This window comes from Chiloscyllium plagiosum, chromosome 5 (genome assembly GCF_004010195.1).
Source record: "Chiloscyllium plagiosum isolate BGI_BamShark_2017 chromosome 5, ASM401019v2, whole genome shotgun sequence".
NCBI classification, from domain to species: Eukaryota; Metazoa; Chordata; class Chondrichthyes; order Orectolobiformes; family Hemiscylliidae; genus Chiloscyllium; species Chiloscyllium plagiosum.
Genome location: NC_057714.1, coordinates 119,911,119 through 119,925,959, shown reverse-complemented (window position 1 = coordinate 119,925,959; position 14,841 = coordinate 119,911,119). Strand labels below are relative to the sequence as shown.

At 43.8% G+C, this 14,841-nt stretch overlaps 1 protein-coding gene across 3 annotated transcripts; it reads right to left on the bottom strand.

Annotated features, from left to right (window-relative positions):
* Positions 1–391: 391 nt before the first annotated feature.
* Positions 392–13,069, bottom strand: slc52a2 (solute carrier family 52 member 2). Of its 3 annotated transcripts, none has more exons than XM_043690923.1 (5): positions 12,975–13,069; positions 10,620–10,772; positions 3,831–4,641; positions 2,012–2,135; positions 392–897 (listed from the first exon to the last, which is right to left on the bottom strand). In XM_043690923.1, the coding sequence occupies exons 1-5, from the start codon at positions 12,982–12,984 to the stop codon at positions 685–687; spliced, it is 1,311 nt and encodes a 436-aa protein (XP_043546858.1). In that variant the 5' UTR covers positions 12,985–13,069; the 3' UTR covers positions 392–684. The 3 variants fall into 3 exon arrangements, with proteins under 3 accessions (XP_043546858.1, XP_043546859.1, XP_043546860.1); XM_043690924.1 differs by having other exon boundaries at positions 12,862–12,994; XM_043690925.1 differs by lacking the exons at positions 10,620–10,772; positions 12,975–13,069 and adding an exon at positions 6,221–6,242.
* Between the last annotated feature and the right edge of the window lie 1,772 nt (positions 13,070–14,841).

Sequence of the window (14,841 nt, the reverse complement as noted above, 5' to 3'; positions counted from 1 at the left end):
GAGGGGGTATGAAAGGTGAAGCCAGAGGCAATAGCAGCAACCCCTGCCCTGGGCAAATGAAGCCCAGCTGAGGAGCTGCTAACGTAAGGGATATCAAGGCTTCAACACTGACATTTTTATACTGCAACATTCTCTTGAGAAACCTTACTTTGTCCCAGTTTCTTCTTTGAAAGAAAAAAACTAGCAGCATAAACAGCTAACTGTTTATCAAGATAACTTCACTTTTTTTTAAAAATTGCATCGCAAAGAACAAAAAGTAGTGATAATAATCTCTAGGTTTGTATTTAAAATACTGATGGGCTCCTTTCCATGGGCAATTGAGAGAGCCAGTATTCCCTAGTCCCTGCTACCTCAATATGGAGTCAGTCAATCTCAGGTCTTCCATCTTTAAATGGTGATTAACCCACAGGTGGATTGGAGAAAATAATTTTTAAAAAAGTGCCGAGGAAGGATAAAAAGGTGGAGAGCTGGGAGATGAAACTTTGAACAGGTGAAATATGGAACAGGTGACAGAAATCCAGGCCCAATTGCGAAAAGATGGAGCACCTTCCAATAAGATTTAAACCCTCTGATTATCCATTGTCAAGCACAATGGATTCAAGGCTTCTTTGCATAGGTAAATAGTCTTTGCTGTGATTTGGAGGCTTCCTTTGGGTTCAGTCTGATGAGATGTCCCTCTGCCAGTCACTGGCCACAGATATCCACACATGCCTGCCCTGATGTGAAGAGCTGGTAGACACTAACCAATGGGAACATGACTAAGGCACCGATCAGTGAGCCGATCTGAATGGATGCTCCGCACCAGACCAGGGCCAGGTGACCCGCCTCATGGAGGATGCTGCCAATCACCACTTTCACATAGGAAAACAAGCCAGTAAAGAGCATCCATGCACTCACCTGGAGAAGAACCACAAAGATGGCAAATCAGACAGTGCCACAGCCACACACCAATTAGACCAACCCACAACAACATGCCCCAAATCTGATCCTCTTAGTACACTGACCAATATGAATCCCTCAGCTAAAATCACAAACTAGCCACTTCTCATTGTGCAGCTTAGCCACTACACTTCCTGGGGGTATATTTTGAAAGCATTTCACTGGCTGTAAAGCCGATTGGAATGTCAGAGGGATGACCAGTGTTATGGTTAGACCGGTATATCTCAGATCAAGAATACGCTTTTCCTTGCAGAGGGACCTAGGGACGATAAAGAGTAATAAAGCTAGTAGCAAATTAAAAAAAAGGAGAAATTTCCAAAAGTTTCTCTTTTTATATTTTTCATGCATTGTCAGCATTACTGACATGGCCAGTATTTGTTCCCCATTCTCAACTGCCCTTGTGACAAAGTGGCTTGCTGGATCATTTCAGAGGGTGGTTATGATTCAACCATATTGCTGTGGGACTGGGGTTATGTGCAGGCCAGATTGGGCAAAGATGGTAAATGTCCTTCCCTCCAGGAAAGGAGGGTTTTGATGACAATCCAGTTACAGTCATCGTCACCATCACAGAGACCAGTTGCACATTCCAGGTTCATAAACTGAATAAAAAACAAAACACCCAAGTGGTGGAATTTGAACCCATGCCCTGGATCATGATCCTGAACCTTTGGACTGTATATCCAGTGACATTACCACCACAGCATCATTATTCCACAATAATTAGATGTTCTGGAGGCAGATCACTGCACTGGAGACAAATTGTTTCGCTCCATAAATACTGCCAGACTGAAGTTTCTCCTGCACTTTGTTCCAGATCTCCATAAACCAACCTTTGTTTTATTTTAATTAAATAGATGTGTTTAATTGCGCTTTCCCTCAAAGTGTCTCAATAAAATAGTATATTGTTTAGGTTAGTCAAGGAGGGATGGAGGTTTGAGAAATATAGATGGAGCCCAGTTGCCTATTTTATGCAGCAAAACACTGCCATGCATCTCCATGGATCCTGCTAGTGGTTTACACAATAGCCTGAACGGGATCCCAGAGTGTAGTCTTTTTTCTTTGCTATACTCACCACTAAAACAACACCCATTGAGCTCCCCAGCAACAGGGGGCATGGACTGAGTGCCGCCAATGTCAAAATGTAGACTCCACACAGTAATCCTAGAAATGCCAGGACACCAAGTCCAATACTGGACCTGCACACAATTAAACAGCACAGAATAGATTAAACATGATATTCTGCTGTAGCATTGACATTAGTGATAAAGGAAAAAAGGGGGTCACGGGAGTAAGGGTCAAAGAGATAGATGAGCAAAGGAAAGACAAGATAAGGGAATGGTTTCTGAGCTGCAGAGGGTTAAATTTAACAATGGTAAACTGGAGAATGCTGCCAATATTTATCAGGAGGAAACAGGAATAACTGAAGTTAAGAGGGTAGCTAAGGCAGCATATAGGATGCTTGGCTTTATCAGTTGTGACAGAGGTTATAACTTCCCTCCTCTTATGTGCGAGCTGTACAGAAAACTCTGGCTCGGCTACTTATGGAGTACTGTGTGCAATTCTGGTCCCCACACTATAGGAAGGATAGGATTGCACTGGAAGAGTGCAGAGGTGTTTCACTAGGGTGCTGTCTGGGATGGAGCAGTTAGCTATGAAGAGAGGCTGGATAAGCTCAGATTGTTTTTTTGGAGCAGGGAAAGTGGAGGTGGGCCAAGGGGAAACCTGAAAGAAATGTAAAAAGATTATTGGGACATGGATAGGGTGGACAAAGAGCAGCTGTTCCTGTTAGGCAAAGGGTCAATAACAAAAGGAACAATTTTAAAATAAGAGGCAGAAGGTTTATCATACAATTTTATGTACAGAACGTGGGCATTCAACCCATCATGTTTGTACTGGCTCCCAAAACAGCTACCCATCTAGGCCCATTCTCCAGCTCTCTGTAGCCCTCTAAATTAATATCTTTCAAAGTATGTATAGCTGTCTTCTGAAACCTCCTCTTACGGAATCCACTTCTACCACTCTCCCAGGTAGTGCATTCCAAATCCTAACTACTGAGTAAAGTTTCTCCTTATTTCACCCCTAGCTCTTGCTGACAATCTTGAAATAATTACCCCTAGTTACTGACAAGCCAACTAGTAGAAACAGAAAATCGTTTTTACCCTGTCAAATTATTCATGATTCTGAGCACCTCAATAAAGGTCACCTCTTAATCTCCTTTACTCAAAGGAAAATAAACCCAATCTCTCCAATCTTTTCTCCTCATTCCAGATTTAATTCTAGTAAATCTCCTTTCTAAAAAGCTCTCTGCAGGGCTTTAACATCCTTACTGAAATACAGGTGCCCAGAACTGAACTCAACACTCCAAATAGGAGTTAGAGAGGATTGGAGGAAGACATTTTCACCTAGAGGGTGCCAGGGGTCTGGAATGCACTGACTGGGAGGGTGGTTGAAGTAGGAAATCTCAACCTTAAAAAGTACTTGGATAAGCACTTGAAATGTCATTATAACATTCAAGACTACATGTAGAGTGCTGGAAAGTGGAATTAATTCAGGTTTAGTGTAGCTTTGCTAGTACAGTCACGATGACTCAAAGCACCTCTTCCATACTGTATAATTTTGCAATGAGAATGTGGAGAGACTGGAGGAGGCGGCGGCTGTTCTTTCCTGGTCAAATAACAGAAGTGATTGAAGAGATTTTTCAGAATCATGAATAGCTGTGATAGGGGGAATTCCATGAAACTTGATAATGGAGGTAAAAACACTTAAGGAAAACACCAGATCATCATAATGACAATAAAATATAGCATGTTGTGATTTAGAAAGCACTACCTGAAGTTCTGTAGGAAGCAGATATAATAGTAATTTTAAAAAATAGAAAAAAGTGATCTCACCTTGAGTGCACAAACATGGCAATGAAGCAGGCCAGCGGATTGGCGAGATTCCCAAGCACCACTGCCAGGTGGAAGGTGGTGCTCCCATAGGGCAGGCAGGAGTACGTCTGGATTGATGGCAGCACCCCATTGGTCAGAGCATTGGAGACAGCCAGCAAGATAAGCAGGTAGACGTTACGGGTAGTGCAGAATGGAGCTGGGATTTTGGGGGTTGGCTTACTCTCCGTAGTCAGTTGGCACGATTCCTTGCCGTCATGCGTCGTGTGCTGCTTGCTGTTGCTTTTTCGGGCCAGTCCAGCAAAGGACAAGAGGGAGATAGACATTAGCCCCACTAAAAGCCAGAAAAAGGTACTAGCTGTGAAGCTCTCCTCAAGGTAGTGTGGTTGAAGAGATTGGGAGCCATTGGCAGCAGAGCTGTTGCGACATTCCAGCTGGCCAACACCCTGCACTAGGGCTGCCACACATGGGAAGAAAGCACTGAAGCCCTGGCCTACAAAGAAGGTCTTGATGTACTTGGATGATAGGCGGAACATGAAGGGCAGGAAAGTGACATTGGAGGTGCAGCAGACAAAGGCTAGAGCAAATGCCAGGGTCAAGAAGGCAACACTGTGCCGCTCCCCGCCAATCAGCACAATCCGATCCCAGGTGAGCGCTAAGGCAACAGAGGAAATCACACCGAGTGCTTGGATGGAGTATATAAGACAACGTTCGTTCAGCAGGCCTGGGGAGAACCGGTGAGCAAGGGTGACCAATAGGGGGCCAACATTTGAAAAGGCAATCAGTACTGTCAAATAGGCTGGCAGATTCCACGCTAGGGAACAGAAAGAAATACAAAAAGGTGAGTCATAAAGACAAACAAAGAGAAACAGGCCCTTCTGCCCAACACATCTATGTTAACAAACAAACCCCAAACTACACTAATCCCATTTACCTACGCTTGGCCCATATCCTACTGTGCCCATTCATCTCGATGCTTCTTAAAGTGTACGAGTATCCACCTCCACACCCTTTTAGCAAGATTTCCCACATTTCTACCATCCCACGTGAAATTTTTTTCCTCAGATCTCATCTAAATCACTTGGTCTTCACCTTATACTTGTGCCCTCTGATCTTAGATACATCTTCAATGGGAAAGAGATTCTCATGATCTACAAGGTGAATGTCTGTCAATTTTGTATACCTCAGCTTCCCCCCTCAGCCTCCTCTGTTCCAGAGAAAACAAACCCAGTCTGTCGAGGCTCTCCTCAAAAGACTCTTCATCCCAGGCAATAAAGAACAGTACAGCACCCTCATGCTCATATCTCACTACATCAAATGCACAGATCACCCTTTTGGTCACTTATGGGCCCCTCTCAATCTGGTAATACTCATTCTTAATATACTTACAAAATGCCTTGGGGTTTCTTAATCTTCTCCAATATATTGTGGCACCTCTTTACCTTCATAATTTCTCTTTAAGAAAAACAAAGAACTTCTCTGTACTTTAAGGGTCTCACCTATTTTTAAATAGGCTGTATTTAATATGACATCTGCTTCCTTTTGTTTGTAAAAGAAACTCTTGGCATCTAGGGTTCCCTGGACTTGCTGCTGTTGCTGGTAAGAATTCAGACCCAGCATGTTCCTCTTAGCATACTACTTTCAAAAGACTCCTGCTTTCAAAACATAGCCTTACCTGCAAACAGCTGCTCCTAGTCTGTATTTGTCAGATCCTGTCTAATGACATTGAAATTGGCACTCCCCAGTTTAGAGGGTTAACTTCAGCACTATCATTATCCCTTTCCATAAGGAGTTATAGTCACCATTCCCAAAATGCCCACCCACTGACACTTGACCAGCTTCATTCCTGAGCACTGCTAGAGTAGGGCTATTTACATACTAGCACAGTTCTCCTGGATGCATTAATCTCCTGGACCCAGTCTAATTCTTTCACACTAAAAAAGGTGCTCCCAGTTAATGTTGGCAAAGTTCAATTCCCCTCTAACTACAACCCTGCAAGATTACACAGATATGAGGCAGTACAGAACAGGCCCTTTAGCCCATTGTCTTTCTACTGATCATGATGCAACTTTCAACTAATCCCATTTGCCTGCACTTGGTCCATGTCCTTCTATGTGTCTGTCTAAATGCCTCTTAAGCATTACTATCATATCTGCTTCTACCACCTCCCTAGTAGCATATTCCAGACACTTAGCACCCTCTCCAAATAAAATTGGCCTTGCAAATCTGCTTTAAAAACGTTTCTCCTCACCATAAACCTATACCCCCTAGTGGTGACTAGAACTGCACACATTGCTCCAAACGTGGCCTAACTACAGGGGAACCTTAATTATCTGAATATCGGATTATCCAGCAAGATCCCAAGGTTCCAGTGCTCGGCTAAACTATATTACCTGGCATTCGAGGCAACAGAGGAGATCACACAGAGTGCTTGGATGGAGTATATAAGACAACGTTCGTTCAGCAGGCCTGGGGAGAACCAGTGAGCAAGGGTGACCAATAAGGAGCCAACATTTGAAAAGGCAATCAGTACTGTCAAATAGGCTGGCAGATTCCACGCCAAGTCCTTTGGATAATTGAGGTTCCTCTGTATAGTTTTATATACAAATTTTTATACTTAATGCCCTGACCAATGAAGGCAAGTATGCTGCAGGCATCCTTTAACACCTTATTCCACTAGTGTTGCCACTTTCAGGGAGCTATAGACTTACATCCAGGATCCCACTGTACATCAATGCTCCTAAGGGTCTTGCCATTAACTATATGTTTTCCTCTTACATTTGACCTTCCAAAATGCATCACCTCACTTGTCCAAATTAAACTCCAAGTGTCATTTCTCTGCCCAACTTTCCAGCTAAGCCATATCCTGCTGTATCCTTTCACAGCCTTCCCCACTTTCCGTAACTCCACCCATTTTCATGTTGACAGCAAACTTACGAATCAGACCGCTTCCAAATTTCACCTATTAGCAATAATTGTTAAAAAGAAACCCAAAGCACAGTCACCCCATAACCATTTTTGTTCCACAAGGAACCATTACCCTAGGATCAGTTCAGGTCTTTTTCTTTCCATTTAGATCTTGAGAGTTGCTGCACTGTGCCACTGTGGGCGGCACGGTGTCTGCGTGGGTTTCCTCTGGGTGCTCCGGTTTCCTCCCACAATTCAAAGATGTGCAGGTCAGGTGAATTGGCCTTGCTAAATTGTCCGTAGTGTTAGGTAAGGGGTAAATGTAGGGGTATGGGTAGGTTGCGCTTCGGCGGGTCGGTGTGGACTTGTTGGGCCGAAGGGCCTGTTTCCACACTAAAGTAATATAAGATGACAGCTGCACAAGAACTCAGGCATGACAGGTAAAATGGTCTCTTTCAGTGCTGTGCAATTTAGAGATAGATGGAACTGGACTAACATTAGTAGAGGTAGTCATAGAGGTCGACAGCCCACAATGTATGCTAATCAAGAATTATAATCCCATTTTCCAGCATTTGGAATATAGCCTCACATGCCTTGCCATTGAAGATGGATTTAGATGGGCACTTGCAATGTTAGAAGGATTTCTGCCTTTACCACTGACAGACCGTGAGGTTCAGATTCCCACCACTCGGTGAAAATTATTTGCTCACATACCCTCTAAAACCTTCTGCCCCTTAAATCCATGCCCCGGTCATTAATCACCTCACCAGGGGGGAAACAAAAAGCTTCTTCCTCTCTATGCCCCTCAATTTTATACATCTCAACCATGTCCCCTCTGCTCTAAGGGAAAACAACTACAGACTATTCAGTTTCTCTAGCCAAGGCAACATCCTGGTAAATGTCCTCTGCACCCTTTCCAATGCAATCATATCCCTAGATTACAGAAGAGTAGACTGTTCTAGCTGAGGCCTAACCAATATTTTACACAGGTCCAGCCTAACCTCCCTGCCTCATCTAATAAAGGCAAGTATCCAAATGCCTTCTTAACCACCTTATCTCCTGTCTTGGTACCTTGAGACTCACGTACATACATATCCCAGGTACCTCTGATTCTTGGTTCTTCCTAGGGTCCTACTGTTTATCATATTTCTTTCCTTCCCAGCCCATCTATACCCTCCTGTAATCTAAAGCCATCCTCAAAATTTATCATGTGAACTTACTGATCAGATACAAGAAGGGGTTAACCCAGCCAGAATAATAAACAGTATCTGGACAGTCCACTAAACAACATTTTGGTCTTTCCACTCTACAAAATGCACAAAGAAAATATCATATGGTCAGAGATGGGAAGCTGTGCTGATTACATAATTAATCATTAACTCATTTAACATGGCTCCAATACAGAAAGACAAGAACATGGAGAATCTCCTCCAGTTTGATCACTTGACCAGACATTGCTGGGATGGCAGGAGGATGGAGGAGATTATCAGAGATTGAGCAAGTTGGTTAGGACTTTATTCACAAATTTAGAGAATGAAGGGAGGATCTCACAGAAGCGTAGGGAATTCTAACAGGGCCACACAGGAAGAAAGTTACCAATGGGAACGGAGGGTGAGAAAGAGTCCAGAACTAGGAGTCATGGTTTAAGGATGGGGTGAACTTCTATATTAAAAAATGACAAGAGGAGAAATGTCTTCATTCTATGTTAAGCCTCTGGAATTCACTACCACAGAAAGTGGGTAAGGCCAAAACAACATTGTGTTTGGGGAGGGGAGGGAAGGGAAGGTAAGGATTCATTGATCAATCATTATGTTGAGTGGCAGAGCAGACTCCACCAGTCAAATGGACCCATGCCCATGTTTTTATGTTTAAAAACAAATTTCTATAGCACCTTTAACTCCGAGCACTAAAAGCATTTCACAGCCTGGTGTAAGTGCTGCCACAGTAGGAAGCACTTCTGGCAATTCAGATCAACTTAGTGATAGGAGTCAGAGGGTAGTGATAAAGGCTGTTTGAGAGACTGCAGCCCATTGTGCAGTGTCGTACCACAGATGCTTGGTCCCTTATTGTTTGTGATATTCATATTAGATTAGAATGCTGGAAAGGGGGCGGGGAAGTGATAAATGAGTTTGCTAATGACTCAAAAGCTTGGCCCAGTGACTGACAGTGTGGAGGAAGATATAAATAGATTGGTCAGATCAGTGGCAGATGGAATTTAACCCTGATAAGTGTGAGGAGTTGCACTTTAAGAGAAAAAAACAAGACAAGGGAGTACTCAATGACTGACAAGACATTAGGGGAGCAAGGGGAAATTTTGGGGTCCTTGTCCACAGATCACTGAAGATGGCAGGGCAGATTAGTAAAAGTGTATAATGAGACAATTCTGTGCCTTTAAAGTGAGTCCTGTCCTGTCTCTCTTGCACAGGGGTTGTGTCATGTGGTACAGAAGAGGGTCTCCTCCTGGCAGGCAGTTTGTAAATAGCTTGGGTTTCTCCCTGGGTGTTTGTTCAAAATAAGAAGAAAACAAAAAGTGGGTGGGGTCAGGTTCACACAGACGCAGAGGACTTTGGTTTTGCTTTGTTGGTTTCCTTGTTAGGTAGCTGCTGGAATGCATAGCGAGACTTCACAGAATCATTACAGTGTGGAAGCAGGCCATTCAGTCCATCAAGTCCACACCACCCCTCCAAAGAGCATCCCACCCAGACTCACCCCCCGACCTGGTTTCTGTCACTCTCCATTTCGTGGCCAGTCCACTTAGCCTCCACATCCCTGGATACTACAGACAATTTGGCACTGCCAATCTATCTAACCTGCACATCATCTCTCTGTTGCTAGATTGAAGACGGAGAGATTTCTTCATAGGAATCTGCATCCCTTAGAGGGCTAGACAGCAAAATGGGAAGCTCTTCAACTGCAAGTACATGTGGATGACTGTGCTCTTATGCACACATCTACACTACCCAGGCAGAGAGTAACTCTGTTTAAAAGGGAGGTAGTGGCCCAAGGTATTTCTGCTAAAGTATTAATTCAGAGAGACCCAGATAATGTTCTGAGGACCCTGGTTTGAATCTCACCATGGCAGATGGTGGAATTTGAATTCAATAAAATAAAATTTGGAATTAAAGAGTCAAATGGTGATCATGAAATCCTTGTCAATTATCAGAAAACCCCATCTGGTTCACTAATGGCCTTTAGGGAAGAAAACAGTCATCCTTACCTGGTCTGGCCTATGTGTGACTCCAGACCCACAGTGATGTGGCTGACTCTGCATTGCCCTGTGGACACTTAGGGATGGGCAATAAGTGCTGACCTGGCTAACAACACCCACATCAAGAATGAATTTTTTAAAAAAAGTTGGAGATCGCATCATTGCAGAAACACTTGAATGTCACAAATGAATGAAGCTCCCCCCAACTCCAGGGACTGACCCAAAGTGGGCTGGCCACAGCCAGTGTAAAAGAAAGGAAAATGGCTGGACAGTTAATCCCAAGACCCAGATAATATTCTGGGAACCCAGGTTCATATCCCAAAGCAAATCAGTGGAATTATGAATTCAATACAAATCTGAAATTAAAGGGTTTAAGAACAACCACAAAGCCATTAAGGTTTGTCAGAAAATCACATCTGGTTCACTAACGTCCCTTAGGGAAAAAATCTTCTGTTCTTACTTAGTCTGGACTGCTTGTGACTCCAGGCCTACAGCTCTCAATTGAGCTCTGGGATAAGCAATAAGTGCTGGTCGAGCCAGCTACACACACACACACACACACACACGAATAAAAACAAACTTAGGCATCCAGGAAAATCAATCCAGAAACTTCTAAATCTAAATACCCAAAACCACCAGAAGGGATGTCATGAAGAAAAGTATTTGGTCGCCCTCACCTTCAGGGAGAATCTGTGTTATGACTGGAAGCTCAACCCATAAAGAGTTCACTGCAACCCAAGACCCCATTCCAAACATGGCCACCAGCAGGTGGGTGAAGAGAGTGTTTCTGAATTCTCGTGTCGGCATCGTGTGATGAGGAGTTCCAATTCCTTGAAAAGCAGCAAAGAGAAGTGTCACTCAACATAACCAAGGAAGGTATTAACTTAGGAATTGGGTTTGGTCACAACTCTCATCACTATCCCATTTCCCCTTTCCCACCCATCCACACCAACACCCTCCCACATTTGAAACAATTTAAAGTCAATTACACTTGATTAATGTACATTAAAAGTGAGAACTTCACCCTCCAGTGGATGCTGGATGCACTGCACCCATTGCATAGACAGACAAATTCAAATCACAGGAATGCTAGGGGATGCATTTCATCCTTGGTGCAGTGTTGGTTGCGAAGGATTGGTCTACACGGTCTACTCCTCATAATTTTGTACATTTCAATCAAAAGTGAGGACTACAGACACTGGAAATCAGTCTAGACTAGAGTGGTGCCAGAAAAGCACACCAGGTCATGCAGCATCCGAGGAGCAGAGAAAAAAAGAAATAAGTCAATGTTTCTGGCAAAAGCCCTTCATCAGGAATGAAGGATGAAGGGCTTTTGCCCAAAATGTCAATTTTCTTGCTCCACAGATGTTGCCTGACCTGCTGCGTTTTTCCAGCACCGCTCTAATCTAGCCCATGTCCCCTCATTCCCTTCTGCTCCAAGGAAGGATCAACCCCAGTCTGTCCAATCTCTTCATAACAAACTCTCCAGCCTAGGCAGTGTCCCAGTAAACCTCCTTTGGGTCCTCACTAATGCAATCACATCCCTCCTAAAATGTGGAATCTACAACCATATGCGATATTCTCTGTGGTCAAAGTTTGGGTGAAGATTTCTAGCTCGGGTGCTCGTTGTTGTGGTTCTGTTCGCCGAGCTGGGAATTTGTGTTGCAGACGTTTTGTCCCCTGTCGAGGTGACATCCTCAGTGCTTAGGAGCCTCCTGTGAAGCGCTTCTGTGGTGTTTCCTCCGGCATTTATAGTGGCCTGTCCCTGCCGCTTCCGGTAGTCAGTTTCAACTGTCCGCTGTAGTGGCCAGTATATGATGGCACTCATCCACAAACTCCACCAACAAACACATCGACCTGGACCCAATATACCGGCCACTACCAGCGACAGCTGAAACTGACAACCGGAAGCGGCAGGGACAGGCCACTATAAATGCCGGAGGAAACATCAAAGAAGCGCTTCACAGGAGGCTCCCAAGCACTGAGGATGTCACCTAGACAGGGGACGAAACGTTTGCAACAAAAGTTTCCAGCTCGGCGAACAGAACCACAACATATTCTCTGTGGCCTAACTAATCAGTTCCAGCATAACTTCTCTGTTGTTAAACTCGATGCCTCAGCTAATAAAGGCAAGCGTTCCACTTACATTTTCTAGCTCAATATGAAGATTGAGATCCCTCATGACTAATCACTTTTTGATATGCTCTCATTATTTTATTGTTTGTACACCACAATACCATGTTGTGAATGATAATACTCCCACAGGAGATTTGCCTTTATATCTACCCCAACTATTATTTCCACATCTTGGTTTCCTGAACTTATTCTTCTCTATTGTGCTACGATTACAGACAAACAGATCCACCCTCCACTATAGCCTTTACGAATAAAAAAAACTGGATAGTTTTTTAAACCAGTAAGTCTGAGAGCTTTAAAGAACAGAAGGCTATTCAGCTACGTTCTAACACTAATCTCCCATTCAGTTAAAAAATAACAAATCCCTAATCAATATTAACATGGTTTTGTAAACCTTGCCGAACAAAAGATCAATAGCTGGTCATCGTCCCAAACAGTTGTCTCCCCACTTCAGTTACTTAGCCTGCAAACATACACTCAACATTTTCTACTGTCACTTCAGATTTCCAGTATCCACATTATTTCACTTACATTTAAAAAAATAAACTTTTGACATTGTCAATTGACCTCCAATTTTAATGGCTTCGGGTGGAAGCTCCAAATTCCTACTATCTTTTACAGGAAGAAATACTTCCGAGCAGCTCTGAGTACGTGGTTAAGTCCCCGGTATTAATGACCTTGTCAAAGAAAGGCAACAACCAATTTATTTTACCACTAAAGGTGCACATTTAGCAAGGAGCCAGCTATTTAGAACTAAGAAGCCAACTTTGACAGTACTTATACCTGGTATGCTGTACTTTTCGTGGTCAGTGCTGAATAACTCAATGCAACTAGTGCTTTACCCAAAATTATTTTCCCATTCAACAACTCCTCGCCGACAGAAAAAAAGGACAAACCTGAGATCATTTAAATAGACCCTATTACCCACACTCATCTAGACGCCACAATAAGAAGTATGCGGATTGGCCTTGTTTTACTTATACCATCCAATCGAGGTGCATATTGTCTTAAAGGGGCACCCTCTTCAAGGGATGATCCAATATTTTGTCGACAAAATGCAAACTTCCAGCGAAACTTTTCAGTCTCCAAAAAGAAGACAGAAACATGTCAATGCCCCTGGCCTTCACTCACTCGGTAACTCGGGAGATATGCAGGAATCAATCCCAAACAAAAAAGATGACAAAAGAGATGCAGAAATCCAAGCGTGAAAGGCTTAGCGAATTTCACAAGAGGAAATGTCACATTACGAAACACATAACAGCGGTTAGCAATCTGCAGAAAAAAAGAACAGAATGAACAATACACAGCCAGCTAGTCTGGGAATCTGCTCTGTGGCACGTACTGCAAGTGGGAACTTGGATAAGTACGCTCAGGGCATCCCACTATGCTCTCATGTCCAACATCACTTGTGTTACATCATCATGGTTCAAGACTCTTCCAGAGGCTATGATCCACAATCTAAGTGTTAAACTGTCACGGACAGAGAGTAAAGAAGCAATACTACAGGAATTTTTTTTAATTTCAAAAATATACTTTATTCATATATATTTAATCTATACAATTGGACATGACATCATTCTGTAAACATTCCATTTCTCGAAACAGGGTAATCATTCGTATTCACAGGTTGGTGCGATTACATTGAGCTCAGACGCCAGCGGAGCCCAAATGATTGCGTGGGCCCCCTGTTCTTCTTTAGGAAGGCAGATGTTAGGCGGTGGTCTTTCCCCACCGCGCCTTGGCAGCTGCCCCAAGCTTCAGCGCGTCCCTCAACACGTAGTCCTGGACCTTGGAATGTGCCAGTCTGCAACACTCAGTCGGGGTCAACTCCATCAGCTGGAAGATCAACAGGTTTCGGACCAGTGTTATAACGGGGAAGACTGTTCAGTGGGAGTGCTGTGATAATGGGGAAGACTGTACAGTGGGAGTGTTATAACGGGGAAGACTGTTCAGTGGGAGTGCTGTGATAATGGGGAAGACTGTACAGTGGGAGTGTTATAACGGGGAAGACTGTTCAGTGGGAGTGCTGTGATAATGGGGAAGACTGTACAGTGGGAGTGTTATAATGGGGAAACTGTACAGTGGGAGTGCTATTATAATGGGGAAGACTGTACAGTGAGAGTGCTGTTATAATGGGGAAGACAGTACAGTGGGAGTGTTATTATAATGGGGAAGACAGTACAGTGGGAGTGCTGTTATAATGGGGAAGAGTTGAGTGGGAGTGCTGTTATAATGGGGAAGACTGTACAGTGGGAGTGTTATAACGGGGAAGACTGTTCAGTGGGAGTGCTGTGATAATGGGGAAGACTGTACAGTGGGAGTGTTATAATGGGGAAACTGTACAGTGGGAGTGCTATTATAATGGGGAAGACTGTACAGTGAGAGTGTTGTTATAATGGGGAAGACAGTACAGTGGGAGTGCTGTTATAATGGGGAAGACTGTACAGTGGGAGTATTATAATGGGGATGACTGTACAGTGGGAGTGTGGTTATAATGGGGGAGACAGTACAGTGGGAGTATTGTTATAATGGGGAAGACAGTGCAGTGCGGGTGTTGTTATAATGGGGAGGACTGTACAGTGGGAGTGTTGTTATAATGGGGAAGACTGTACAGTGGGCCCAGTTTCTGTCTCACCTTCCTGATCCGCTCCTCCCAGGTCTTGGCGCACGCCCCAGCCCCTTATAATGGGGAAGCCTGTACAGTGGGAGTGTTGTTATAATGGGGAAGACAGTATTGTGGGAGTCCTGTTATAATGGGGAAGA

Excerpts from the sequence above, each read along its gene's own strand:
- slc52a2 (XM_043690923.1), bottom strand. Across the intron at positions 4,642-10,619 it reads AACACAGATTCTCCCTGAAG|CGTGGAATCTGCCAGCCTAT; the intron begins GTGAGGGCGACC and ends TCTGTTCCCTAG. Across the intron at positions 898-2,011 it reads CAATGGGTGTTGTTTTAGTG|GTGAGTGCATGGATGCTCTT; the intron begins GTGAGTATAGCA and ends GTTCTTCTCCAG.